Source organism: Leucopleurus acutus (genome assembly GCF_964270905.1).
Source record: "Leucopleurus acutus genome assembly, chromosome: 20".
In the NCBI taxonomy this organism is placed as follows: Eukaryota; Metazoa; Chordata; class Mammalia; order Artiodactyla; family Delphinidae; genus Leucopleurus; species Leucopleurus acutus.
In genome coordinates, this window is record NC_139162.1 from 48,459,185 (window position 1) to 48,487,023 (window position 27,839).

Here is a 27,839-nt window from a genome sequence, read left to right on the forward strand (position 1 = left end):
GAGGCTCGGGCCTTTCAAACAGCGGCGCGCCGGAGGTCGCGTCAACACTGCGCAAGCCCAGTGCGTCTCTCCCGAGAGAGGCGAGAGGGGCTGAGTTGCCTAGTAACGAGCTTCTCCCGCCTCCCTCTGGCCAAACCGCTCTCTAGCTCCCCCTTCCGGTGACTTTCACACTAGGTCTTCCGGGCGCCTAGCAACCAGCGTGGCCTCCAGGACTGGTCCCCAGAAGAAATTCGCCATCCTCACCACCCCAACTTCAGTTGGAAAGCAAGAGGCCAGCAAATCTGAGTGGATTTTTGCAGAGAGCCTGGAGCCTACCGCAACAGGATCTCCTCCAGCGGTTGCTGGCTACCCTCCCCATGCCCGCCACCAACACACACACACACACACACACACACACACACACACACACGCACACACAATCTCTGATCTCTCAAGCTTATGCCTGCGGCAGAGAGAGTGGGTAAAGAACCTAAATAAAACACAATGCATGTGCCCAAACACACATCCAGCCTTGAGTGCTTCCAACCATGCCTCAGTTTTCCAATGTGACCTATGGGCATCTGTCTCGTACCACGCCCACCCCTGCCCGGTGACAAGCACCCTGTTCCGTCCCCGAGAGACCCAGAAGGGCATCTTGGGGTGGGGTCGGAGCTAGAGACAACCCAAACACGGAAAAGTGAGTATGAACCAAGCGTGCCCCTACAGAACATGCTGGACACTCCCAGGTAGGGCCCCACCCACGCTGGGCACCTCCTTGGGAAGAGAAAGAAGGGTATCTCAGTCCTAGCAGCCGCCCTACCCTGCAGGGAATCAAATGACCCGATTCTGAGATTCTGATCTTGGGCCTCAGGTCAGAAAAAAAAGAAAAGCGGGGGGGTCGGGGGGTGTTGGGAATGTGAGAAAATAGGGAAGTGATCTTCTGGGTCCTGACGGAAGAGAAGGCTGGAAGTCCAGACTCCTGGGGCCCCCGTGGAGGAGGGGGCTGGGCACAAGATGCCCATGTCGCATTCGGATTCTGGTTCTGCCTCCCCACCCCAGAGCTACAGAGACCTGCCCCCAGATCTTACGTCACTTCTTTCTCACCCTAGGGGTAGGGTGGGTCCAGACCCACCCCTCCTCAGCTTCCTATAAGAAGAGCTGGGGACCTGGGACTGCAGGTTCACTCACTCATCCATCATGAGGCTTTCCACGAAACCCCAGACCTTCCTGCTGGCTTCCGTGCTCCTCTGCACCCTCCTGGGTCTGGGTAAGTGACTAGGGGCCTGGAATCCTGGGACCTTCGGAAAGAGGACTGTATGAGAGGGGCATTCAGCAAGGTCCTTCAGCGGGGAGGGGGAAAGAGGAGGTGTCCTGGGAATTCAGATTCATGGCAAAGGCAGAGGGTAAAGGACAGAAAGACTGGGGCCCCAAGGGAAGAATAGCTCAGAAACTTGTGTGTGTGAATCCCTGAGAAAGAAGGGGATTTGATGGGCTTTGAATCCCCTGTCCCCCAGGCAAGGTCTCAAAATAAGCCATCTGGGGACTTCCCTGGCGGTCCAGTTGTGAATACTCTGCGCTTCCACTGCAGGGGGCGGGGGTTCGACTCCTGGTTGGGGAACTAAGATTCCGCATGCCATGCAGCTCGGCCAAAAAAAAAAAAAAAAAAAAAGACGTCTGAATTCTAGAAAATCAGAGTATGATTAGAAAGGGAAATGTTTTTAAAAAAAATGATGGGGTGGGGGAGAGATTTTCTTTCTCCCAGAACTCTAGGGAGTTCAGACCCCTGGTGTCCTCCCCTAGATGCAGAAATTCAGGCAAGCCCCACCTTCCCCAGGATGCAGTTGCCCAGTGTCTGGGCCCCCAGTTGCCTCCTCTCTCAGTACCAAGGGGTCCATGCGCTTGCCCCCCTGGTCCGTGCTCTCCCTTCTTGACCTGGGATGCAGATCCCAGCCTCAGGTACCCCTGCCTGGGCTCCTACTGTCTACAAGACCTACGCGTGGTACCTACAAGGAAGAGGATCTCACTTCCGAGAACCAGCTCGACCTGAAGCTCCACAAAAGTCCATGGAAACCTTCACCAGGACCCCTCCCTGTCCCCAGACTTTCTCAGAGGACCCTAGCATCCAAAGTCCCCAGCCTTGTAATTTGGACCCACGTGCAGTGGAAATGTGCAAACTTGTGACCCCGACCAGGACTCCTGCGTGGTCATCGTGGCTCACACCAACAGGAGTAAGAGCTCAGGGCGTGGCGTCAGATCCTGGGGAGGGGGCTGTGCTTTCGGGGTAGCGGATACCAGCACGCGCGGGGAGGAACCTTCCAGTGGTGAGCAGGCAGGAAGAGGGAAAGGCAATCTCGAGGTGGATGGAGGGAAGAGAATCCGATGGAACGACAGAAACCACTGTTGTCAGGGATTTCTGAAAATTAGACTCCAAAGAGTTGATGGGGTGGGGGGGGGCAGATATAGAGACTTTCTTAGGCAGGAGGGGATTAGGGAAGGAAAGGACAAGGGGGAAGAGAGAAATCGGGAGAGGGGGAAAATCTAATACGCAAGAGGTGGAGGGGGGCGTGTAGAGGAGAAGGAAGGGGCTGGGGTGGGTTGGAAGGAATGTGACCAGGTTGACCATTTGGGGTGGGAGGGATCCCCTAGGGATGCGGGTTGGAAGAGACCATTCCTGACAAGAAGAGGAGAGATGATATTGGGGTAGAGGGAGAGATATAAAAGAACAGACAGGAGAGGGAAGATATTCCTGAAGCATGGAGCAAATTATCACAAAGAAGTGGAGCTGCGGCAATGGGGAGACATATGAGTAAAATGGGAGAGGAGAGGCAAGACTTAAATGGAAGGGACTCTCCCAGGCCTGAGGGAGGATGGGGGAGAAGGGGAGCAAAGGAAGAAACCACGGGGGGTGGGGTGTTCATTCAAAGCTGAAAGAGACCCAGAAACCCTTAGTTAAAGGAACATGGAGGGGCACGGCGTGAGACTGGAGAAGGAAGGATGTGATGGGAGGTAAGGCCAACGTTGAGTGTAGGAAGGAACCATTCCGACCGGAGGGGGTGTGTAAGGTAAGTGGGATAGAAGATTGCACGCTGCCCTACTCACCTAGCAAGAGTGGGCAGGTGGGGGAAGGACCTGAAAGTCTTGCAGAGGCCACCCAGGAGTATATGGGAGGGAGATGGGACCCTGGGACCGCAGGAGGAAGTTGGGGAAAAAAACCACCTTTCTGCGGGGTAAAGAGGGGAAACCCTAGGGTTGGAAGAGACCACCGTACTGTGGGGAGGGGGAGGGGGAAGGCTGTGGAGGCTGGACGAGACCACTTCAGGCAAGACCTGAGAGTACCCAAGGAGGGCAGCAAGAGACCATCGGTGGGACTTCTGGGGAGTGACCCTGGGGAAATCTGGAAGAGACCACGTTAGACAGAGAAGGATATGGGTGTTACAGGGTGCGGGGCGGGGGGGGGGGGCGAGGGTGGCATTCCAGTATTTGGTGGAAGGGATTCCAAGGGTCAGGGGAGGGCGAAAGGCTGGAAGAGACCATTTCACACCGCCATGGAGATAGCCATAGGCGGCCTGAAAAAGACCACTACAGGTGTGACCCTTAGAGGATGGCAGTGGGGTGGCGTGGGGCGGAAGGGACCACTCAGGCAGGCAGCAGGGCTTGCCGATGGGAACTGCAAGAGACCACCAAAGCCTGGAGGGGGTGGGGTGGAGCGGACCTAATAAACAGTCCAGACCATGCCCCAGGCAGATAAGGGGGTATGACTCTGGGGGGCTGGAAGAGAACTCCCTAGACAGCAGCGGGCTGGGGCACCTGTAAGGTTGGGAGAGACCTGGAAGCCAGGGTCCAGGCCAGGGCCCCTGAGCCCTCCCCTCCCTCGCCATCCTGCAGAGGGCCACCAGTCGCTGAACACCTATAAGGGGTGCATGAAATCCAGCGCCTGCAGCTCAGGATTCGTCTCCATCACCATGGACCCTGAGAACTACATGGTGTCCAACACACGCTGCTGCCAGAGCGACGTCTGCAACCACGATCCCCTGCCCGGTAAGGACCAGCTCAGCCCCACAACTGGAGTCCCTTCCTGCCCCGCCTGAGAGCCCGCTGTGAGCACCCGCCACTGACCCGTGCTGTAACCTTTGGCAAGCATCCTCCTTGCTCTGAGCCTCAGGTCCTCGCCTGTAAAATGCAGTGTCCATTAGCAACCGGCGTCCCCAGGGTTGCTGTGAGGTTGGGAAAGGGTTTAACGTCCCTTACACCTTACACTCCACCCTCCTCCCCAGCTCCTGAGAACAATCGTACGGAGAATGGCCTCCAGTGCCCTACCTGCATCACCCACTTCAAGGAAACATGCTCTTCAACTAAGAAAGTACTCTGTGTTGGCCAGGAAAGCCACTGTATCACCTGCGCTGGCAAAGTGCAGACTGGTGAGGGGCACCTAGATTTCTGGGGGAGGGGACAGGGAGGCTCCCAGAACTGGAGGCTCATACTTCCAGATTCTAGGGGAGAGAGTGGGTCCAGAGAACCGGGTGAGGAGGTGGCAGGGGCATGACCCCGGGTCATGAGGAGGGAGGGGTTGGAAGTCCTGACTCCAGGCTGAAATCCCTCCCCCAACAGGTGTCATATTTGCTACTCGGGGCTGCGCTACGGAGAATGCCTGCCACACCAAGCCTGGGACCCTGGTGCCCGCGGCCTCTCGTATATACACCATCACCCAGGCCAACTGTCTTCCAGGCCCCCAGCCTTCTGGCAAGGCTAAGTGAAGAACCGAGGCGTATGCCACGTTTGGTCTTGACTTGTTCCCAGCTACAGCTTCCCATGTGCCAATACATTATTAAACAACTTAACAGAACAGGCCTGAGTCCTTGTGACGTGATGCATTTCAGGGAGGTGGGATGCAAAAAGCAGGGGTCTCAACCTTTGGGAACCCCCTCTTTGGAAGGAAGAGAGGGAAGACCCTACCTTTTGTTAAGGGATTACTCCCTGCTGGGTCCCCATGCTAAGTGTTTTCCTGCGGTACCTCAGTGCATAGTCACAACAACTCTGTGAAGTTGAAAGTATTGTCCCCATTTTACAGAGGAACAAACTGAGGCACAGGTTGCGGTGTCACTTGGCTTGGGTCAAACAGCTAGGGGAGATCAGACTCCAGAGTCTGTGATCACCTCTCCTGGTTAACCTCTCCCTCTTTTGCCTCAGTTTTCACGTTTATAAACTGTGGCTATTAATAGCCATAACCTCAAAGGGCTGTCTTAAGAGTCAAATGAAAGAAAACTGAAAAAGCACTTAGTGCAGTGCCCAGCACCTTTAAGACAACGTTGGTTCTGGAGACAATGTGTCTGGCCAAATAGTTATCATCCTAATAGCTGCCACTTACTGAGTGGCCATTCGTTGGCAGGTGCTGGACCCTGGCATCTGTCAGGACAGAATCGATTATGCTACAGTAACAAACAAGTCCCTAATCTCCGTGGTTTAAAGCAACAAAGTTATATCAGTCGATTCATGCTGTAGTAATGCTTGTGTAACAAACCGTCCCCAAGCCGAGATTGTAACAACTATCATCCTTCTAAGGGTTTGTAGGTGGCTGGAGCAGTTCTCCTTCTGGCTGTGCTTTGAGGGGTTTGGGTCCCGTTTGGGAGGGGATTCAAGTTCTCCTCCATGACGCTTCACAGTCTTCTGGGATCAGCGGCTCCCTGGCTGATGTCTTTCTCATGGCAGATCACGGGGTCCTCGGCTGAGGTCGGGGGTGCTAACGTTCCATGGAGTAAAGTAAATCATATGGTCAAAGCCCACAGCAGTGGAGCAGGGACGTATACTCCCTCTCCAGTGGGAGGGAGAGGAGTGGTATTTGCTGAAGAGGTACCCATTCACAAAAGGTTGATTTAAGGGACTTCCCTGGTGGTCCAGTGGTTAAGACTTTGCCTTCCAGTGCAGGGGGTGCAGGTTCGATCCCTGGTCGGGGAACTAAGATCCCACACGCCTCGCAGCCGAAAAACCAAAACATAAAACAGAAGCAATATTGTAACAAATTCAATGAAGACCTTAAAAATGGTCCACATCCCAAAAATCTTTAAAAAAAAAAAAAGGTTGATTTATCCTTGACCTTCCGTGTCTAGCACCGTCCACAGGGCGTTCTGCTCCTCATAATCGTGGAGTAGTCACCAACTTAATGCCGATTTCTGTGCACAGGAGAGAGCCCAGGAAGGTTGCACGTGGATGATTAAATGCTGCCCACCCAGAAGTGACCTGACACAATTCACTGGGTGGAGCTGGTCACAGGACCCTACCAAACCCCACCGGGAGAGGAGGAGGAAGCACAGTCCGGGCCCCAAATGCCCCACCTGAGCCCCCGCCTGGCCAGACACATTTCATAACCAGCACGAACGGCCACCATGACCTTTGGGGCAGGTTCTCATTTTGTCTTCACAACTACTCCACGTGATAGGCGCTAGTATTCTCATCCCTGTTTTCAGAAGAATCTGAGGCTCAGAGAAGGAATGTCACATTGGTGGTCGTAGCAGCTAAAAAGTGGCAGAGCTTAAGATTTTAGTCATTGGGTCACATTGAGGGGAGAAAGAGACCACATCACAGAGAGAGCGGACAAGCCTGTATCAGTTATCCTTTGCTACGTAACAAGCCCCTCCAAAGCTCAGATGCTTAGAATAATTGGTTGGCAATGTGGTCTGGGGTCAGCTGGGTGATGGTTCTTCTGGTGTCTGCTGGGTTCAGCTGCTGGTCAGCTAGGCAGCTCTCTTCCAGAGGGTTGACACTGATTGGGGTGTCAGGGCTGACTGGGCCACATGTCTCTTATCACCAGCAGGTTAGCCTGGACTTCTTTTTTTTTTTTTTTTTTTTTTGGCCACACTGTGGGGTTTGCGTGATCTTAGTTCCCCAGCCGGGAATGGGACCCGTGCCCCGGAAATGAAAGCGCCGAGTCCTGACCACTGCACAACCAGGGAATTCCCTAGCCTGGACTTCTTGATGTGGTGGCAGTGGCAGGGGTCCCCCGGGTAGCAAGAGAGGAAGTCCCAATGCATGAGCACTTTTCAAGCCTCTGCCCATCATCTTTGCTGTTGTCTCAGTAGCCGAGCAGATCCCATGACCAGGTCTAGAGTCAGGATGAGAAGGGACAAACCAAGGGCAGGGCTGCAGAGAAGCTGAACAGACTGGGGGCATTCATGGGCCAAGCTGGTTCCGGAGCTAAGACGTTTACCATCACAGCCCCCAAGGTGTAAACAATTAATAGTCCGCTCCAGCCCCTCCAGGGTGGCAAAACTCAAAGTCTCTCAATTCCAGCCCAATGGATTCTACGCTGCACAGACTCCCACTGTCCCTCCTCGCCGGGGACCCAGGGGTCTAGGCTTCCAGCTCCACTCAAAATCCCAAGCATCTTTTTTTCCCTTTAAACCCCGAAAGAACAGACACACAATGGAATTTCTACTTTTTTATTCACTCCTCCAAAAAGCACCACAGGCCAACCCACCCTTGATTCACCCGCCTTCATGGTTTCCTACCTCAGTGGATACACGTCTCTCCATCATTATGCAGACAAGTGTGAAACTCAGCTAAGGTAATGAGGCTTTTGTGCCTCTTCTGCTTCTGGCGATGGCAACGCCAAGATTCACCATACTTTTCCTTGAATTTCTGCCTTCAAGGGCCTTCCAGCCTGCAGGTGCCTTGTAGACACACCCTGATGGCAGTCAGCAATCCATCCAAAAGGGAGCCTTAGTCTTTTCTGCTTGGATGCTCCCAGAGACAGATGCCTCACTAGCAACTTGCTGCCTCTACAGAGCCTAAAATTCAATCCCTTTAAAAGTCATGATTTAAAAGGCAACCACTCTAAAAGATAGTCGTGACACCCAAGAGTGCCAATATACAACTACATAAACACAATCAGCACACACTCCACAACGGACAGCGACACGCGAAAACAAAACTGGGTCTTGTTTTCTCAGATTTGATCTCAGGCATGGTTCCCATTGGCATGAGGGAAGAGGGAATTTGGAACAGAGGCACGTAGAGAGCAGAGATGTCAGATGGGACCAAGTTAGAGATGGTGGCAAAGCAGCACGAAGAGAGGAGGGCACTCCGAGCAAAGGCATGGGGGTGAGGCTAACGTTCTGGCTCCCAGTGTGCCGGCTTCCAGGAGGCGCTGCAAGTTCGTTGCTGTGCACGAGAGAGAATGCATGCACATACGTGCGTGCACTGAATTCTCACCATAACCCTGTGAGGTAGATGCCATTTGCTGAGTGACTTGCCCGAGGTCACCCCCATGGTCAGTCAAAGGGCTGTCTGACCCTAGAGCAGTGTGCACAGAGTTCTCTTTGATAATGGGAAGTGTTCTAGGGCAGTGCTGTCTAATACAGTGGCTACTCACCACGTGTGCCTGGTGCAACGGGGAAACTGCAGTTTACATTTTAGTTACTTCTGATTAATTAAAAAATTGCTACTCATCTCAGTTATTGGAAAACTATCCAATATAATTAGGACAACTTGGGTATATGAATCGACTTCTCCAAATATGACTTTTCTGAAATCTAAATTGAGGTCAGATATTTCTGATGAAAATCTATCATCTGAATTGAGATGTGCTGTGAGAAATACACAGCAGATTTCAAAGACTTAGCATCAAAAGAATGTGAACTATCTCATTAGTAGTTTCCTGTACTGATTACATGCTGAAATGATAATATTTTGGATATACTGAGGTACAACATACTAGAATTAGTTTCACCTGTTTCCTTTTCCTTTTTTAACGTGGCTACTAGAAAATGTGAAACTACCCGTGTGGCTCACATCCTGTTTCTATTGGACAGCGCTGCTCTGCGCGTCTCCTGCTTCTGCACGCGGCAGGCAGGCTTAATGCAGATGCTTGAACGCTGGACTTGAGGAAGGGACAGTGTTGTACTGGGTATTACAGATGTGGATGAGGGACATTCTCCTAAGGCCAGAAGAGCTTTGAGGATGATGCTTGGAGCCATTCAGTATAGAGCCAAATGCTTTTCCCCATCTTGGCCATCTCAACTTTGATGGGACAGATGGTGCCGGTGGTAGGAGTTCAAGGTAGACATGGTGGAACCGCCCCCTCGGATTGGTCACCCTTGCCTTCAGCTGTCCAAGGAAACAGGATCTCGGAAGTGTTTATTGTTCTTGTCCAGCCCTTTCATTTCACAGGTGGGAAAAGGCAAAAAAAGGCACTGCCCCAAGTCACCTGGAGTGACAGTGGCAAAGCTGTGTTTGCTTCCCAGGTCCCCCGACCTCAGACAGGAGCTCCCTCTCCCATGAGATACTTGTTTCTCCCCCATCTCACACCTCTTCCCTGTCTTGTGGCAAGAGGCTGATGACCTAAATTCCAGCCCTAATTCTGCCACTGATTAATGAATTAAATATTTACTGAGCACCTTCTGTATGTCAAGCACTATTCTACGTGCTGGGGGTACAGCAGAGAACAGGACAGGTATGGGGATAATAGCCAATAAATAGGTAAATAAATAAATAAGGTAATTTTCTACAGTAATAATTGCTACAAGGAAAAATAACCGGCCAAGACAAATAATAGGGGTGGGGGTGTGAGCTACTTCAGTTACAGAGGTCAGGGAAGGCTTCTCTGAGGGGACACTTGAGCTGAGACTTGACTGACAAGAAGGAGCCAGTCGTGGGAAGATCTGGGAGCAGAGCATTCTAGGCAGAAATAACAGAAAGTGCAAAGGTCCTGAGGCAGGATCCCAGGTGGCCCACTCAAGCATCAGAAGGAAGATCAGGTTGATTGGGGGGACGGGAGGGGGCAGGAAATAAGAACAGGCAGGGGCCTTGCTGCGTGCTGTTGGGCCTAGAGCCTGCCCTCTCTGGGCTTTGCTCTCCCCATCTAACATAACAGAGATTCTGCCGGATGGCCTCTCAGGTCCTCCCTTTCTGTTTTCGGCATTGAAGAGTTCTGTGACCTGTGGCTTCTCCTCTACTTGTAGCTGGCAGCTTAGAACATTCCAGGCACTGTGGTTTCTGCCTTTGCCCCACTGTGGCACACTCCCACGGTCTGGAACACCTGCCCAGCTGCTCCGTGGGTCCCTTGCTCACTGTGGCATTCTCTGTGTCTCTCTCGGGGATACCTGAGGTAGCCAACACAGAAGCGTTGGGATCAGTGCAGCAGTACGGTTGCTTTTCCCAAAAGGCAGGTGTATATAATACCAAGGTCAGAAAGGGTTAAGGTTTAATGACCAAGATCAAAGCCAAGACCAAAAAAAGATAGAAACCCCTAAAGGAGAGAGGGACAGACGAACAGAGTCCCCAGAGAGCCCCATAGTCGCTCAGCACCTATAAAATGGGGGCTGTCATATCCCTTTCCAGTCCAACTCAGAGAAAGGCAGCTAGTTACCAGGATCGAAACCCATTAGGGACTTTGGGGAGATACCTCTGAGGGAGGCGTTTCTGTCCTTCCACACCCAGAAGGCCTCATTCCCGGTCCCTGGCTACCCCCCAGAGCCCACCATGCCCAGAACGCTTATTTCCTCTCATTTTTGTGGTACCATTCTCCCCACAACAACTGAGAAAGAAATCTGGGTCACCAGGCCCCTGGTGGAGCAACGTTTAGAGACCCCTCTATTCCCCAAGAGGAACCAAAGGTCTCCAGCTCTCTTACACAGCCCCCTATTCCCCCCTCTAGATGGAGACCTTCCACCACCCATGAATTAGGAACCAAGGTCCACAGCCCTCTTGGGAGACAGGAGTTCTGAGACTCCAGAGATCCTTCCTCCCCCCAATGAAAATTCAAAGCCCCCTTTATATGCAGGCCTATCCCCCCACCCCGCAGAAACCCAGACCTTATACCCCTTTGTGGCTCAGAAGCCCAAGGATTCCAGCTCCCTGGGGAACCCAGACCCCCTCCTCCTCCTCCATGCTAGAGTCCCCGGTGTGATGGAGGCCCCCTTCATCAGGAATCAGGGCTTCCACCTCCTCTCCCCCTGGAGGACTAGACACCTAATAGATCCAGTTTCTACTCTTTGGAGACCAAGATATATCCCCTTGGAGGAGTCCCAAACCCTCAACTCCCTTCAGGAGTTCAGGAGTCTAGGAGTCTGAGGGTCACACCCTCTGGTCCCCCAGAGAAATCAGGAGTCATGTCCCCCGAACTCTATTCCCCTTCAGGACCCAGGAATCCTGGTGACGAGAAGTCACACATTCCAACCTGTAGTCAGACCCTCATCGCCTTCAAGCACCCAGGATTCTGAGTGGCGGCCCCCCGTCCCCCGCCCCCCGCTCTGTGACCTCACAAGCCCAGACATCCCATACTAGCATGCCAGAGTCTGGATCACCACGCCCTCTCCCTCTTACGGCAACTTGCAGTCCTCAACCCCTGACCAAGCCGAGCAGCCGGGACACGGGGCACCCCGGAAGACCCGGCCCTCAACCCACCCCTCACTACGCGGGCACCTGCGGTGCCAGCACTGCTTCAGCGTCGGCCCGCATCTCATCGAGCGCCTGCAGCAGGACGCCGTGCGCCGCGCGGTAGCCCAGGCCCCCGGTGGCCGCCGCGCCGCCCGCAGGCCACAGGAAGGAGAGCGCGCCCAGCGCCGCGCCCCCGGCGGTGCCCTCGCCCGCCCACGAGCCCAGCCTCGCCTCCACTTCGGCGCGCGTCACCGGACCCGGGAAGCGTGTCCGCTCGGCCAGCTCCCCCGGCGTCAGGCCCAGCGCGCGCTCGCGTCGTGCCAGCGCCGCGGGTTCGAGCCCCAGCGCCCGCCGCCACTCGGCCAGCTGACCTCGCAGGAGCGCCACGTCACAGGCCCAGCCCAGCCCCGGTACCGGGGCCGCCGCCGCCGCCAGGCTAGCCAACAGGGCCGGCCGCCACGCCCCGGCCCGCAGCGCCGCAGCCTTGGTCCGGGCCGCGCGGGGAGACGCGGGTGGCAGAGCCAGAAGCAGCGCCCCGGCCTGGGCCGGGGGTAGCGCACGCCGCAGCCACTCGCACAGCCCCGGGAGGCCGCCCGGCCGCAGCGGGAACACCGGCGGCGGCGCCTCCTCCAGCACCTCCCACGTCTCATCTTCTGGGCTCAGTGCGGCCGCGCGCTCTGAGTCCCCGCTGCCCGGTTTCTTCACGCCGACGCCAACCGGCTGCAAACTCTCGCTGCCTGCGTCCTCTGAACCTTCCCCACTGCCTGCTTTCTGCGATCCAGGGCCACGTTTCTCCCTCCCCTCACTGCGTGCATTCTCAAACCTCCCTCCGCCTGCGTTCTCTAAGCTCTCGCCGCTCTTTTCCTCTTCGTCCAGGGACTCCGGATCCTCGCCCTCGCCGTCTGTTCGCACGCAGACCAGCGGCGTATCTGGTAGTACCAAGGGCCGGACTTGGGCCCAGTCCTTCTCAGTGGGGGCCCCAGGGGTGACGAGGATGAGAGCGTCGTAGTGGGTTGGGTGGGGGGCGGCAGCAGTGCCCGCGGAGCCCAGAGGCACGGTCCAGAGCACCACATTGGGGCGCTCTGGGGCCGGGTAGGGCATGGGCTCCGCGGGCGCCGAAGCAGGCACCGCACCTGGGTCGTCAGGATCTAACCCGAGTAGCATGTTCAGCACAAGGCTCACGTCAGCCCTACCGGCCACGGCCAGGTCCAGGCGCGCGCTGCCCAGTCGCTCCAGGCCGGCCCGAACCCATGACAGCGCCGCCTCCAGGCCGCCCGTCTCGAAGGCCTCGCGCACAGCCTCCAACTCTGCAGCGCCCAGCACCTCGAAGCCATCCTGAGCCGGTGGCAGGAGCCTGCGGGGAAAGGGAGGGATGGGGTCAAGGGCAGAAGAGGGGCTAAATGCTGGCGAGCTGGGCTACGGGGACAGGACTGGGCTATGGTGACAAGGCGGAGCTTTCTGAATAATCAGGAAAGGGAGGGGCCAGACTAATGGCACAGAAACAGAATCTGAGGCTATGAAGAAAAGGGAGGGGCTTAAAGAAGGGGTGGGACGGCTGGATTGAAATCAGAAATCAGGTTGCCAACACGGTCGAAAATGGGGACCCGGCTAAGCCTTCCCCGGGGTTACACTCTGCGGGAGCGGGTCTTTCCGAGGATTAAGCAAAAGCCCTGCTGGGCGGGGCAAAACTCATAGAGAGTGGAGTTTAGAGCAAAGAAAGAATGGCGACTGTATTGAGGACTAAACGAAAACCGAGCCCTATTCGACTAGGGCAAAGTCACCAAGGGCGCTCTTTCCTGAGACTAGGAGTTAGGAGGGCTGTAAAGACAGGTGAGGGGAGAACCCTCATCTACTAGTTCTTACCAAGGGTGTGTGGCTAAGGAAGAAAGACGAGTGGTGGGCCTGGGGAAGAGGCTGCCCCTCCCTGAGCCTCGTTTTGACGTCTATAAAAGGAGGCCGCTTGGGGTTGGGGGAGAAAATTCACGAAGTAGCCAGCAAGTGGACACAGAAGCGAAAGGGGACTAGAAAAAGGAAGTGGGGGAGGGCCCCCGAAACGACAAAGCTCGCTTAGGGTGTGGCTCTCCGGAGACTGGGGTCGCTTGAGAACCAAGCAGATGGTGAGCAAGAGGGTTCAGACTGGAGAGTGGAGTCTTCGGGTAAAAGCTTCGCGGGGATCACCAGCTTGCCCGGAGAGAGTGAGCCCTCGTTCACACGTTGGCCTGGGGGCAGTGTTTGGGCGCTAGGTCCCGGTCCCTCCTAGAATTCTCGCGAGGGAGCGGGGGCTCAGGACCTCAGAGCGCTCGCAGGAGGCGGAACCTGGAATGACAGGTCCAGACTTCTAGCTGACCCTTGGCCTAGATGATGGAAAAGGGTCAAGCACAGAGCGCTAGTTTGAGGTGGAACCTCGTGGACCTCAAAACCTGCGCTGAGGGTCGGGATTTGGACGAGGGAGCAGGGCTTTCAGCAGATATCCCGTCAGGTTGGCCCCAAACTCGCTGAGGGCGGGGTCTCGCAGACCTCAAAGAGCACCTTAGGGGTGGGAGGTACAGACTAAATAAAGCACCAGTCCTCTTCAACCCACCCTGAAACGCCGCGCTCACCTCTGCAGCGCCTCCGCCTGGCTCCGCAGCGCCGCCCGCAGGCGCTCCAGCTCCTCGCAGCCGTCGCTGCTGCGACAGTCGGTCTGTAGCACAAAGAGAGTCGCGGCGCCCAACCCGGCGCTGTCCAGCCGGGCTGCGGTCTGATCCCGAGCCTGGGCTACATTCTGTGACTCCTCGGGACGAAGGTTCCGCACAGCCAGCAGGGGTGTTCCTCGGGCCAGGGCGGCCCGCGCTGCCTCCCCCAGCGCTGGGGCCAAGGGTTCCTCATTCCCCTCGGGGCCGGGCAGCACCAATACCAGCACGTTGGCTTCCGCCGCCCAGGGCCCCGGCGCTGCGGGTGGGCAGCTCAGCTCGCCCAGGAAGAGGCCTGGGCCTGCAGCTCTCAGGCTGGGGAGCCCGGAATCCGGCCGTCCGTCGGGGATCTCTACCGTCTCCACATCCTTGTCGCACAGCGCTGCGATCACAGCAGACTTTCCCGAGCCCGGAGGCCCCAGGAATAAGACGGTCACGTCACCCCGCGGCGGAGGCATGGCTGGAAGTGGGGAGAGAGGAAGACCCGGGTCACGGAGCACCCAACCTTTTTCTTTCGTAGCTTCCCCACTCTGGTCTCAGACTTCAGCCTTTTACCCTGACCACTTCTTTCCTTCTCGGGTATCACTGACAGGCACCTAGAAATCTGGCGCCCAGGCCCTATTCCCCAGGGACCTGGGAGTCCTGTCCGCCCTCTTTCTCGATGCCTTTCCCTTTACGCTTCAGAAACTCAGAAATCGCCCTCTAGCCCCCTCCTCCCTCAGGGACACAGATGTTTTTACCCCTCACTCCTCCCTTCCAAATCACCGACCGAGCAAACAGCCGGCACACGGGACTGCGCAGTCGGTAGCAGTCGGTCAACCGCTGAGAAGCTCTGCCTCTGGGGTCCGAGGACGGAGGCCCATGAGGCTAAAGCGCCGGGATTTGGGGATGTCCAGACCCTTTCCGGGGGCTCTAACCTGACGTCATTCCTTTTAGGAGGGGGTGTGTCTCGAAAGCTTAACCTCGGGGACAGGGCCCTTTGCAGCGCCTGCGCAGAACGGCCGAAGGGCACTCTCCTCGGCGGTCGCCGAACCTTGAACAATGAGGGAGCCAAAGCGCGTGCGCGTCAGGAGCGCCTAACACACTTGCGCAATAAGCTTAGGTCTGCACTGCAAAGGAGGCTTGCAACGTCATCATTACGCACCCCAGTGCAGAGAAGGACCCCTCCCATTATTTTGAGGACCGGGTTGGCGCGACTGAATCACTGCAGTCGGATGGCAACCCGAGATCTGGGCTTCGAAAGGCTCATCAGGCGAAAGGCCGTGGAAACCACCGGGACTTTGAGACTCGGTGGGCCCTACCCCGCTTCACTTCGGGTGACGGCGCTGTGACGAGCAACTGACAGGCGCAACGAAAGGCAGCCCTCTGCTGTCTGGAGAAAAGCAGAGGCCTGGGCTACCGGCCTCGGGAGGGAGCCGAGGGCAGTGTTTGGGGCAGCGGGTCACAGCGGCTGAAAGCGCGCGTGGGAAGCGGGGGTTCTAGGTGCAATAAGAGTTTCGGGATGTCAGAGAAAGATGTCTCCCGGAAGGAGGCAGGCTAAAGCGTGGGTACCACTACCTGCCTCAAGACAGGTGGGAGAGAAGGGGATGAGGCTGGTGTCAAAGATCAAGGGTCCCGCGCTCTGAGTTCAGGGAGTTCGTTTGATGTAGGAGGCATAGGTCAGAGGTCTCACGCAAGTGAGAAGGCTCTAAGGGGAGTCACAAACCGGGGAAGTTGAATCTTCTGGGAGGACTGAATCTTCTCTAGCGAGCTGCTCTATCAGGTTAGAATTCAAGGAGATGTTATCTCGTGGGGGGTCGGCCAAAGGCTGGCAAAGCCAAGCCTGTCAAAGGTCATAGGATTGGCGGGCCCTCTAAGACTCGCTGTAGATAAGCGACTTCACTTGATTTACTGTTCTGTCATGCGTGCTCCTCTCTTGACCAGAGGGGTCTCAGTCACCATGGAGGACCGGCACCCCAAAGAGACCATGGAGCAGCAGGATTCGTCCAAGGAGAGAAGTCCCCAAAGTCCAGGAGGTGACATCTGTGAGTACTGCTGACCAGAGATGGGTGGGGTGCAGGAGCTGTGATGCTAAAAGGATTTCTATAGCATTTCAGTGTCCAGGGCGTTGCGGGGATTTGCCTGTTGGGAAGGAGCTGTTAATGGTCCCTGAGCTGCTCTCCCAGGACCTGCTACTCCCCACCCCTACCCTTATTACCCTCAGACGTACCCATCCTGCTCTATCCACATAAGCATGAATGGGATGCAGTTCAGAGGCACAGAGTGGCATCCAGAGAGGCTTGGGGTGGGAGAGGTGGCTGGGAAAGGGCAGAGAGCCCCAGTCCCAACTCTGCCCCAGACTTTCAGTGTGACTTGGGCCTCCGTTTCCCTATCTGTCAAAAGGGCTTGCCACTATTCACCCCATGGGGCTGGCTGGTATGGGGTTTAGCGGCAGAAAAGGGGAAAGCTTAATGTTAATGAAGGTAGCCAACTTGACCTAGGATAATAGCAACAGCTTCTACTGAATGCTTATTATGTGCTAGGTGCATTCGAAGAGTTTAACGTTTGTTATCTCATTCCGTCCTCCTAACAGACTCTGTGAAATTGGTAATTATCACTTTCACGTGAGGGAACCGAGGCAAAGAGAGGTTAAGTATTTGTAACGATGAAAGCCACAGTGTCAGTGCTCTCCAGCCAGAGACCGCCAGGAACACAGCTGGAGTTGGCCAAGTTGGGCTTACTGCTCACTGCGCTGAGGAAGCACACACACCGTGGGGCATCTCAGTAATAAGAAAGGACTTATTACAGGATTTAGGCTGTGGTAGGTGATTTGGGGAAGGGTTCAAGAAAGGGTTTTGCTGTGGATGGATGGTGCCAGGAAGCAGGGGCAGTTACATGGCTGGCTATCTCAATACCTAGAAGGAGGGAGGAACAAAGCAAGGCTCCAGGTGTAATTGGCAAAGCAGCAGCAGGCACTCATCTTAGCCATGACGGGCCGGGGGAGGGTGTGTGGCCATTTTCGTGGCTTGGACAGTGTTCACGTTTTGTCTGTGTTTAGAAGGCACCATGGCATGGTCTTGTCTTGATTCGTCTCAGTCACAGCATGGCCTTGTCTGACGATGTTCTGTGAAATTGTTTATGCTGAACGGAACACCAAGGCCTAGCTGTGAGTGCCAGGCCAGCTCCTAGCTGTGGGGCTTCTTTTCTGTCTCAACAATAATTATTGCAAACCATCGTGTAGCACTGTTCTAAGCACGTTTTATACGTTAATTCGTTTATTCCTTACAACAGCCCTGTAAAGTAGATACTGATATGGTCGTTACCCCATTTTCCAGATGAAAACGCCGTTTCTACTTGCCTCGGAAGTGGTAGAACCGGGAGTCAGTTCCAGGCGGTCTGGCTCCAGAGGCTGTGCTCTAATCACATGGCTCTGTAGGAAGGGCGGACTCCCCGGGTTCCAGTCCCGACTCCGCCATTTCATTTCCTAGCTTCATGACTGTCGGCAAGTTACCTAACCTTTTTGAGCCTCAGTCTGCTCATCCGTAAAACAGGTCCAGTAAGTCTGCTGTCCAGGCCCGGCATAGCACCTGGCACATAGTAAGCCCTGCATGCTCACTGTTGGTGCGATTCTGAGGCTGGGAGAGGCCCTCAGAGACTCCTGCTGGCCTCCCCCAACCTCTCCTCATGTCCCTCAGGCCACTTGGGGGCCCTGCAGTGCACCCGCTGCCTCATCACCTTCGCAGACTCCAAGTTCCAGGAGCGTCACATGAAGCGGGAGCACCCAGCGGACTTCGTGGCCCAGAAGCTGCAGGGGGTCCTCTTCATCTGCTTCACGTGCGCCCGCTCCTTCCCCTCCTCCAAGGCCCTGATCACCCACCAGCGCAGCCACGGTCCAGCGGCCAGGCCCTCCCAGCCGGCTGTACCCACCACCACGCCACCCACCTTCCCCTGTCCCGACTGTGGCAAGACCTTTGGGCAGGCCGCTTCTCTGAGGCGGCATCGCCAGGCGCACGAGGCCCACCCCCGTCCTGGCCCCTTCGCCTGCACTGAGTGCGGGCAGGACTTTGCCCAGGAAGCAGGGCTGCATCAGCACTACATCCGGCATGCCCGGGGGGAGCTCTGAGTGTGGCTCCAGCCCTCCCTAGGGCAATGGAAGCTCTGTGGCTGGTGGGACACCCATCTGATATGGGATGGGAGGGATTTACTTTCCTCCCTGGAAAGGCAAAGGACTCCTGATCAATAGGACCCAGAAGATGCTCATTTAGAGCTTCCGTCTTTGGAGGACACAAAAGCCTTCAGGGAAACAGTAAAATCAAACAATAGTGAGAAAGAAAGAAAGAGGGAAATTTGTTATTTGTATCTTCCTCGTTCCCAATGAAATAGTTTGAAATCATAGCTAGCTGCAGATTGTGTTATCACCATTAATTCTTCCCAGATGGAGGCAATGGGGCTGCAAGAGCCAAGTGCCTGGATCTGGGCCTGAATCGGGGAGGGAAAGTGAGGTGTTGCCTGCCTGTAATGCCACCGAATGGGTCCCACACGTGGAGCAACTTGAGCCTTTGGGGATGGGACAGCAAAGTCGGAGGCTGCACTGAGTCACGTGAGGGTTGCAATCTGGGCCCTTGTCTCTTCCCACCCCCTGCCAGCCTTTCCCACTCAAGGTGGGGCCGTGGCATTGGATGGCTCTGCCTTCCTCCTCCCCAGATAATTTATTGTTCATTGAAATAATTTTATGTACCATTCTGGTCACGGAATATTTTTTGTATGTGTAGGTGAGATAGCATGAATAAACTAACAGAAGTAGTATCTGAAAACAAAAGGTCCATAATAAAATGTCTAAACAAGGAACTCTGGCTTTTGAGCAGGAATTCCCAGAGAACATAAGGGCATGGGGAGTGGGGAGCTCAGGGCAGACCTGGCCTGGCCCTATGGGGAAACTGGTTTGGAGTCAAACAGAGATACCTTCTGTTTCCTGTTGTATTTGGCCAACACAGGGAGATATTCCATTAAGATCCTATTTTCAGCTCTTGAAAGACCCAACCCTGGGCTGAGTTCCACTGGACCAGTTTTACTCCCTTGCATTACCTGCCCTGCCCCTAGAGACGATGGTCGATGCCCTGCATACAATAATCACAGCCCTGCATACAATAATCACAGACTCTGTCTGAATTGAGGGATATTTTGAAAGCCCACAGGTGAGATGGATATGGTAGAGAGTGAGCTATCTCCCACTCATTAGCTAGGCACACGGTGGCTACAAAGACAGCCTTTCCCAGATTTCCTTGCAGCTAGATGTGGCCATGTGACTGAGCTCTGACTAAATTCCTGGGTAGAGTCCTCCAGCTTCAGAAAGGAACCTGCCTTTCCTCGACCTTCCCGCCTGGAACGTGGACATGGTATCCAGCCATCTTGGACCACGAGAGCGACAACAGGATGACAGAGCAAGGAGACAGCAGGGGGCTGGGTCTGCTAGCACGACTGCTCCCCCCACCCTTCCAGTCTCTCTACGACAGACCACCCCCTGTGTATATGTAAGTCAGCTTACATCACTCCTCATTCAAAACCCTCCAACAGCATCCCACAAGTAACATCCAAAGGCCTTACCCAGGCCCACAAAACCCAACAATGACTAGGTCCCAGCCCACTAAGCAATCTCAACTCCCTCCCGGTTCTGTCTTTTTCACTACACTCTAGCCACACCTGCCAGGCTGGCATCTGCCTCAGAGCCTTTGCACTTGCTGCTCCCTCTTACCCAGAACTTTGCAAGGCTTCCTCCTCATGATTCAGGTCTCGATACCTGCCACTTCAGAGGACAGCACCTCCAACCCTTAGCCTGATTTAGTTTATTCCCAGCACTCTTCAACACTTGGAATTATCACACCTGTGTTTCTGTCGTCATCTGTGTCCTTCCTCTAGAAGCCAAGCTTCTGAGGGCAAGTGGGTTGTCTCCCTCATTGCTTCGTCCCCAGCACCTAGGACAGCGCTTACCGTGGAGGCTCAAGGAAGAACTTGACAGCACCCAGTCGTTTACCTGTTTCTCAGCCTCAGCCCACCCTTCCACGCTGCTCCATGAGGCTGGGCTTTCTGCAGCTATGCTTCCCAGACTCCCTGGAAAGCTGGCTTCCTTAAGTTCATCCCACAAGAGGTATGGGAAGAAGGAAGGTCGGAAGAGGGGAGAAGGGACTCACCTTGCCTTAGGCTCCTGCTGGAACCCCTCCAGCAGCAGTTCGGGCTCCAATACCCTTCTACACTCTCAGCACAAGGCACCGTGCCCCTCTTGGGGCTTAAGCAGCAGCCGTGTGGCAGCCAGTCCCTGCGCCAGCCATGCGCGTGGCGTGGCCTGCCCACCAAGCTCCCACTGGGCTCTGGTCATTGCGCTCCTCCTGCATCCCAGTCCTAGAGGTGGGAGCTTCTTGCAGACACTCATTTCTCAGCTACCTCACTTTTCCATGTTTGTGCTCCCAGTGTTTTAGTACCTGGGGAACCAATTCCCGGTACTGAATCCTCTGGAATTCCCAGCTTGGTCTCCATACCCTGCCTGGGCCCTGAAGAACTGAATGACCCCACTGGCAGGAGACCAGGTCTCTTGATTCCCAGTCTCTCGTGACCCTTAGGAACTTCTGATGATGAATGGATAATCTGCTACTTCTGTGCTTAGAAAGCCCTGTCTGAGGGCAGAAGAGGGCTTAGGCATGCTGCTCCAGGAAATAAGATGCATCCATGTGGTTTTAAGGAGCTGTGGATTTCTGCTGTGATGATTCTGAGATTCAATGATGCTAAGCTATAGTGGTTATGAAAGTCTCAAAGAGTGCATAAGTATAAGATTCTGAGCTTCTAGGATGAAAAGTATGGGTTTTGAAAGATGCTTTGGTCAAGGTCCTGTAACAGGCATCAGAATGTAAATGCTCTTTGGGGCCAAGCAGGTACCATAAATCAGTGAGGCAAGCAGGGTGTAAGGGGCCCAGATGCCAGGCAGTGGGGACTGGGCATGCGGGAGGGAATGCCCCATTAATAGGAGGTGACCCCTACTCAGCTCCAGCAAACTACTGCCCCATGGGATTGTGGGTTCAGCAATCAATCTCACAAGGAAGTCAGAAACTTCCATTTTTGTGTCAAACCTGCCCATTTTTAAATGTTGGTAACCAACGTAATTAAAAAAACCTCAATAACTCTGGAGACCAAATACACTCCTGCAAGTCAGATGGTGGCTGTGGACAGCCATTTCTGGTGTGTGGCTTAGTGGCTAAGAATGGATGCCTTAGCCCTAGTTGTCTGGATTCAAACCTGGCCTCTGCTTCTTCCCAGCTGTGTGACCTCTAGAAGGTTACTCAACCTCTCTGTGCCCTGGCTGTAGCAGTTGTAAAATGGTCGTGATAGCAGCCCCTACGCCTCTAAGAATTATGATGACGACGACACACTCGGAGAGAAAGTCAGAGTTGGTATTAATGGCCTGTGTGACCCGGTCCTCTTCCCCTCTGCTTTTCTCTGCCCGTCTCTGCTCTTGTGTTCCCACCAGTCTTCCCCTTGCCTTCCTCAGCAACAGCCTTGTGGCCCCAAGTGCTCTTCAACAAACATCCCAAGCAGGTTCCACCTCAGGGCCTTTGCACTTGCTGTTCCCACAGCCACATGGCCCGTTCCTCCTCCTCTAGATCTCTGCTTTGATGTCACCTTTTTAGTGAAGCCTTTCCTGGCTACCCCATTTGAAACTGCTTCACACACACACACACAAGCCTCCCCGTCCCCCTTCTCTTTTCCTCCACAGCACTTATAACCTTCTAACATTCTAAACGTTTTACTTAAATATTCAAGTATCTGTTTTCCCCTTTATAATATAACCTCAACAAAGGCAGGGATTTTTGTTCATTGTGTTCACCACTCTACTCCCAGCTTCCCAAAAAGTGCCTGCATCTCCTAGGTATTCAATAAATCACTGCTGAATGAATGAGTAATAAGTAACAGTCCCTACCTCATAAGGATCCGATGTGATCGTCCATATAAAGCGCTTAGCCCAGGGCCTGGTCCGCTGTGAGCCATTATGGTAATTCAGGTTCTATTCTTGAAGGTTCTTAGTTGCCAAGCTTCTATGAGTTAACACATGTAAAGCGCCTTAGAACAGAGCTTGGCACACAGTAAATGCTCAGTAAATGGTAGCTATTATTATAATTAGGCTTCTATTTTCAAAGGAGCTTCAGTGCCAAGCTTCCGTGAATTAGTACTTCCCATCTCAGAGCAAGAGCCTGTGTTTCCACAAGGCTGTAATAAGCTGACCCTCTGTTCCCCTCTGACCTCATCCCTCCAGCTCTGCCATCCCTTATCCCCTCCAGCCACTCTTGCCTAATTGACACGTGGGGCAGGCTCCTGCCCCACCCCCCCTCACCTAGATCACTCTTCCCACCCATGTGCCAGGCTCCCTCCCTCCCTTTCTCAGGTCTCTGCTTAGGTCTCTGTCACCTCCTCAGGGAGGACTACACTATTTATAAACTGTACCCTCTTCCAGAACTGTTCCCCCTTCTCTTCTCTATTTTTCTCCACAGCACTTACATCCAGCATATGTCACATCCTTCTTGCTTACTTTTTGTTTACTATCTGTCCCCACCGGTGGCCCCCTCCCACCTCCATGTAAGCTCCACGAGGACAAGGATTTTATTTTATTCACTGGTGTGTTCCCAATGCTTAGCACACAGCAAGTATTCAAAAGATATTTGTGAAGTGAATTAATGGATCACAGTCCCTACCTCGCAGTTATTCTAAGGACCCGATGATCTCATGTAAATAAAATGCAGCACTCTGTACGTGCTGGGAAAATGGCAGCTGTAATTATAATTAAAGTTCTATTTTTGTAAGTTCCTAGATGCACAACTTCTCTAAGTCAATATACATAAAGCTCTTGGACTGGCACTTGGCACCCAGGAAGCACTCAGGAAGCAGAGCTGTGATTATAATTAAAGTCCTCTTTGTGAAGGTTCTTGGATGAAGTGGCAGAGAGCACGGGCTGTCTTCCACAAACCATTTTCTGGGCACTTGGCTAGACCGCCTTTCCCAGACTCCCTTGCAGCAGGCTGTGGCCATGTGACTAATCTCGCAGCAAAGGGATGTAAGTGGAAGCACTATGGGCCCCCTCCAGGCTGGGGCTTCTAAGAGAACATGTGTACCTGTCCAGGCTCTCTTTCCTCGTCCTCTGGCAGAACCCAGGCCATGGACACCCAGCCATGACCATGTGAATGCCAAAAGGCTTACAGGATGGCCTGGGTCCCCAAATCACCATATGGAGGTTACCTGCCAACCTGAAACACCCATCCCGGACTATGACGTGAGCAAAAAATTCTGTTGTGTGTGAGCCTGTGCATCACGGGGTCCATGATGAAATAATGGGAACCACACTGAACATATGCACTTAGTAAACGTTAATTATCTCAGCAACAAGGATCCTTAGCTTTCCCCAAGGAGCCCAGGGATGGTGAGGTAAATGCCCAGGCGCGTGCCTTATACACTCGAGCTTACACACACACACACACACACACACACACACACACAGACCTCAAATGCACACTCGGCCGACACACAGAATTTGGCTTTTATTCTGGCTTTCACACAACTACTGCTAAGACGACACAGATCAGTGGGACCCCATCCCCGTGACCACCGCGACCACCCCGATGTCCTCAGCCCCCTCCTCCCACCCCACCCGCCCCACCCCTCTGCCAAGCTCCCTAGGTCTGGGCGCTCCCTACACCTCACCCCGGGCATGCAGCATGAAGTGCCCGTGCAGCTCCCCGAGGTTGTCAAAGGAATCCTCGCACTCGGTACAGTGGTAGGCGCCGCCCTCCTCCTCCTCCTCCTCCTCCTCCCCCTCCTCCCCCTCCCCCTCCTCCCCCCTCCCAGCTGGTCGGCCCTCCCCAGCCCGAGGCGGCTCCTCCTCTTCCTCCCCGAGGGCCCTGCTTTCAGGAGCTGGCGCTTCCTGGGGGGCTGTAGCGGGGCAGCAGAGCCGGCAAGGTGGGGTGCCCGGTGGGGCCTCCCCAAGGGCGGAGCGGCCACAGAGCTGGCAGGGCTGGGCTGGGGGGCCCGGGAGCTGGGCTGCACGGGGGGCCCGGCGGGATGGGCCCCCCCGGCCCCCCCCCAGGCGCTGCTTCACCTTGTAGCCGGGGTCATATTCGGGGTCATCAGTGGTCTCCTCTTCCTCCTCCTCCTCATCTTCTTCTTCTTCGGAGTCCGGCTCTGAGAGAGTATATTCGGAGTCAGAGGAATGCTCGGGGCCTAAAGGGGGCGGAAGAGGAAAGACAGCGGCATCAGGGGACAGAGCGCTGTGCCCGGCTGTCCCCTCCCTGAGCCCCATTCAGACTCGCCACAGTATGGAGAGGGCAGCCTGGGCCCGACCCTGCTCTCCCCACAGATGGACCCCCATCGTGCAGAACAGGCAGCATCTGTGTGTCAAGCAAATGGACGTCTTGCAAGAACTGCATCTTAGGGGTTTAAAGAGAACAAAGTAGGAGACGTAGGAGTAATAAAAACAACAATGACAGTGTCCACTACTGCTTTAAGAACCTTGTTTTTTATATATTAACTCAACTAATCCTTACAACAACCCTGAGGGAGGTACTATTATCCCTAAGTGACAACTGGGGAAACTGAGGCACAGAGAGGTTAGGTGACTCACTGGCCTCCAGTCACACAGTTAAACGGGGAAAAAGCTAAATGTGGGTGATGGCCTACACTGGATCATTTTGGGGAGACAAACACGTGAACAGGTACTTCAGCAAATTAAAACACATACACATACTCTGATATATGTGGTTTTATATATATATATATATAAATATCTAGTTAAGTGAGTTAAAATATTTATTTGTAAATATAGATATATTACTGTGATTTCATGGGTATGAAGGACATGCCTAGGACAAGTTTAGGTTTAAAAAAAAAAGGAAAGTCACTGTACAGGAAGGGTGACACCAACAACTGTTATGGGGGGTGTGGAGAGGGGAGCCCCCACTACGGCGGCAGCAAAATACCGGCTTCTATAGACGTGGTGGCAGAAGCCTGCCCAAAGCATCTCCTAGGACTGTGATAGCCTAGCCCTGTACCCACTGGCTCCCCTTCCTCAGTTTCCCCCGGCAGCGTACAGGGACCCCGTTACCACTGAGCCAGCCCCACTGCCTCCTCACGTCCCTCAACTCCCTGGGCCGGAACCCAACTCAGGGCCTTTGCCACTCTTTCTGCAGAGGGACTAAGGCTTGATCCCTCCCCTCTGTCACATCTCTGCTCAAGTGTCACTTCGGTGAAACCCTGGTCAGTCCGTCTAGCCAGCAGTCCCTCCCTAGCACTCTCTACGCCCCTAACTCTGCTTTATTTTTCTCCTCAAGGTATTGTATGTAACACCTGCTTATACGTTTACTGCCTGTCCCTGAAAGCAGGGACTTCGTCTGGCTCATGACTGCGTCCCTAGCATCTAGAACACTTTCTTTGTGCCTGGCATTCAATTTGACAGGCTTTTCTGCGGCTTTCACACATGCCATTCCCTCTGCTGGGAATGTCTCCCGTTATCCTTTAAGGACCCAGAAGGAGGCTTTCCTCCCTGGTGAGAGCATCCCAGATCTCCTAATCCCAGGCAGCCGGTCACTTGCTCTTGCCCCCTGGCCGTCCTAGCCCCGAGCCCGCAGGGCTGTGGTCACCTGTGTCCCTGTCCTTTCCCCACCAGACCGGCGGGCAGGCCTGGTCTGACTCAGCGCTGGGTCCCTGGCATCACCCAGCTCAGAGAACAGGTTATGTTTGCTGAGCGTCCGTCCTTCCCTGCAGCTCTCTCTGTCTCTTACTTGTTCCTGCCTCTGTCCTGCTGTCTGTCTGCCATTTAACAAATGTTTCCCGGGGCATTGGCATGGGCTGGTGCCTCTGCCTGGAACGCTGTTCCCCACTCTATCTGCCTGGAGATCTCCTACTCATCCTTCAGGGCCCAGCACAGGCTCTGTCCTCCATGAAGTCACCACCCCCGATGACTTCAGGCAGAGGGTCTCTCCCCTGTTCCCTCCACCCTGGCTCCATCTCCCCTGTCACTGTCCTAAAGGCTGTAGCCATCTGGGCCCCAGAATGTCTCCTCCTTCAGGCTAGAAACCCCTCAGGGGCAGCTCTGACTCATCTGGGGTCTCCAACGGGATGTGTGGATTGAATGAACAAGGGTGGCCCTGCTCTCCCTCCTCCAGGCCTTCGCGTCTGCTCTTCTCCCACCTGGAGCGACCCTCTCCTTCTCGACTAGCAAACTCCTGCTCCTCTTTAAGGCGCCAGCTCCACGTCACCTCCTCTGTGAGGTCCTCCCTGACTGCCCAGGTGGTCAGTGCCTCTCTCGTCTGGGGTCGCCCTGCCCCCTAACACACCCTGACAGCCTGGACAGTGACGGTCTGGGTCTGGAGACTCCTGGAAGGCAGGACCTGGGTCTGACCCATCTCTGTGTCCCTAGCAATGCTGAGCATAAGGCAGCCTGGGGAGGCATCTGCTGAACGGCTGCAAACCACAGATGAAACACCTCCAGCTTTGAGCTGGGGCTCCACCCCTTTCTCCTCCCATCTCTGACTTCACACCACCTCCCCTCCAGAGTCTTCACTGCCCACTGCGACTTCATGAAGTTGGCCTGGGAAAGGCAATCAGGTGGTCACCCACGGCTACCAGGCCTTTTGTGTCCAGCGTGACTTCCTGGACCATAGGCCATTTTGCAGCCACCCTGCCTTCTCCACCTGCGAGAGCCCGGAAGCCCAGCATGTCTCCGGCGTCCGTGGGACCCTTGATGCCCGCAGCGTCTCCCAATCCTCCTGCCTCCTTGAAGACCACCAAATCGGCCATGCCCAACAGCCCCTCTGTGTCCACCAAACCTGTGACCGCCCCTAACTCGGTCACGAGCCCAAGCATTTCCGAATCTTGCAAATGGGCAAGTACAAAGGCAGCCCCTTCTAACCAGCCCAGCAACAAGTCCCGAGCCCACGGCACGGCCCGAACGCCTAGCAAAACTAGCACTGACACCAGGACCAGCAAAGCCAGCAAGGCCAGCAGGGTAAGACGCCCCCGGCGCAGAGGTACCCACGGCCGAGGCAGAACTCCCGGCAGAAGGGGAAGCCGCAGCTCCAAGAGGTCAGCCAACAGGGCCAGCACTCCCAGCAGGATAAGAACTAATGGTGCCAGACCAGGTGTGCCCAGCAGGGTGAGAACTCCTACTTCCCAGCGAAAACAGAGTTGGGGGAAGAGTTACAGCCAGCTGAGAACCAACAACCGGGAAAGGAGTGACAGCCAGCCTAGAAATGTGAGCAGAAAGAGGAGCTGCAGCCCCCCAGGAGCCTTGGATGTGGGGAAGAGCTCCAGCCTGGCTGGAACCCCCAGTAGGGCAAAGAGTTATAGCCCCGCTAGAACTCCCTTCGAGGAGAAAGGTCACTGCCCGTCTCCATCATCATCGAGCGTGAAGAGTTATAGTCAGAAGATCACCCCCAGCAGGGGATGGAGTTACAGTCCTACTGAAGTGTTCAGCAGGGTCGAGAGTCACAACCAAGGTAGTGCACCCAGCAGGCCCCAAAGTCACAGCCAGTCTAGCACCCCCAGCCAGCCCCGAAGTCGCAGCTGGTCTAGAATGCCTAGAAGGGCAAGAAGTCGCAGTAGGGAGAGGGCCCACGGCAGGGTGAGAGGTCACAGCTGGAAGAGAAATCATAGCAGGGCAAGAAGTCGTACCCGGAAGGGAACTCCCAGTCAGATGGGAAGACACAGCCACTCTAGAATCTGCAGCAAGGGGAAAACTTATAACCAATTTAGAACCCCCAAAAGGGAAAGACGGTACAGCCAGTCTAGAAGCCCCAGCAGGGAGAGAAG

At 54.8% G+C, this 27,839-nt stretch overlaps 5 protein-coding genes across 6 annotated transcripts in view; 3 read left to right on the plus strand and 2 right to left on the minus strand.

The window, feature by feature from the left end:
- Positions 1-1,176: 1,176 nt before the first annotated feature.
- PINLYP (phospholipase A2 inhibitor and LY6/PLAUR domain containing) lies at positions 1,177-4,733 on the plus strand (the record flags this gene model as incomplete). Its single annotated transcript, XM_082861906.1, has 4 exons — positions 1,177-1,246; positions 3,865-4,017; positions 4,254-4,499; positions 4,588-4,733. The coding sequence occupies 4 exons, from the start codon at positions 1,177-1,179 to the stop codon at positions 4,731-4,733; spliced, it is 615 nt and encodes a 204-aa protein (XP_082718032.1).
- A 6,649-nt stretch (positions 4,734-11,382) lies between these two features.
- IRGQ (immunity related GTPase Q) lies at positions 11,383-14,479 on the minus strand (the record flags this gene model as incomplete). The annotated part of the gene is made up of 2 exons (XM_082862128.1): positions 11,383-12,703; positions 13,950-14,479. The coding sequence occupies 2 exons, from the start codon at positions 14,477-14,479 to the stop codon at positions 11,383-11,385; spliced, it is 1,851 nt and encodes a 616-aa protein (XP_082718254.1).
- Positions 14,480-15,403: 924 nt separating this feature from the next.
- On the plus strand, positions 15,404-18,849 carry ZNF576 (zinc finger protein 576). 2 transcript variants are annotated; one of them, XM_082862257.1, is made up of 3 exons: positions 15,404-15,783; positions 15,945-16,045; positions 17,696-18,849. In XM_082862257.1, the coding sequence occupies exons 2-3, from the start codon at positions 15,961-15,963 to the stop codon at positions 18,121-18,123; spliced, it is 513 nt and encodes a 170-aa protein (XP_082718383.1). In that variant the 5' UTR covers positions 15,404-15,783; positions 15,945-15,960; the 3' UTR covers positions 18,124-18,849. The 2 variants fall into 2 exon arrangements, with proteins under 2 accessions (XP_082718383.1, XP_082718382.1); XM_082862256.1 differs by lacking the exon at positions 15,404-15,783 and having other exon boundaries at positions 15,827-16,045.
- A 4,878-nt stretch (positions 18,850-23,727) lies between these two features.
- On the minus strand, positions 23,728-24,402 carry ZNF428 (zinc finger protein 428; the record flags this gene model as incomplete). Its single annotated transcript, XM_082861907.1, has 2 exons — positions 23,728-24,254; positions 24,375-24,402. 2 exons carry the CDS (start codon positions 24,400-24,402, stop codon positions 23,728-23,730), a joined length of 555 nt encoding a protein of 184 aa, XP_082718033.1.
- Positions 24,403-24,701: 299 nt separating this feature from the next.
- SRRM5 (serine/arginine repetitive matrix 5) overlaps positions 24,702-27,839 on the plus strand; it is a gene marked incomplete at both ends in the record, with an annotated part of 5,906 nt that continues 2,768 nt past the window's right edge. The window contains 2 exons of the mRNA XM_082861908.1: positions 24,702-24,745; positions 26,673-27,826. Of these exons, the coding sequence (XP_082718034.1) occupies positions 24,702-24,745; positions 26,673-27,826 (1,198 nt within the window). The remainder of the gene's footprint in view (positions 24,746-26,672; positions 27,827-27,839) is intronic.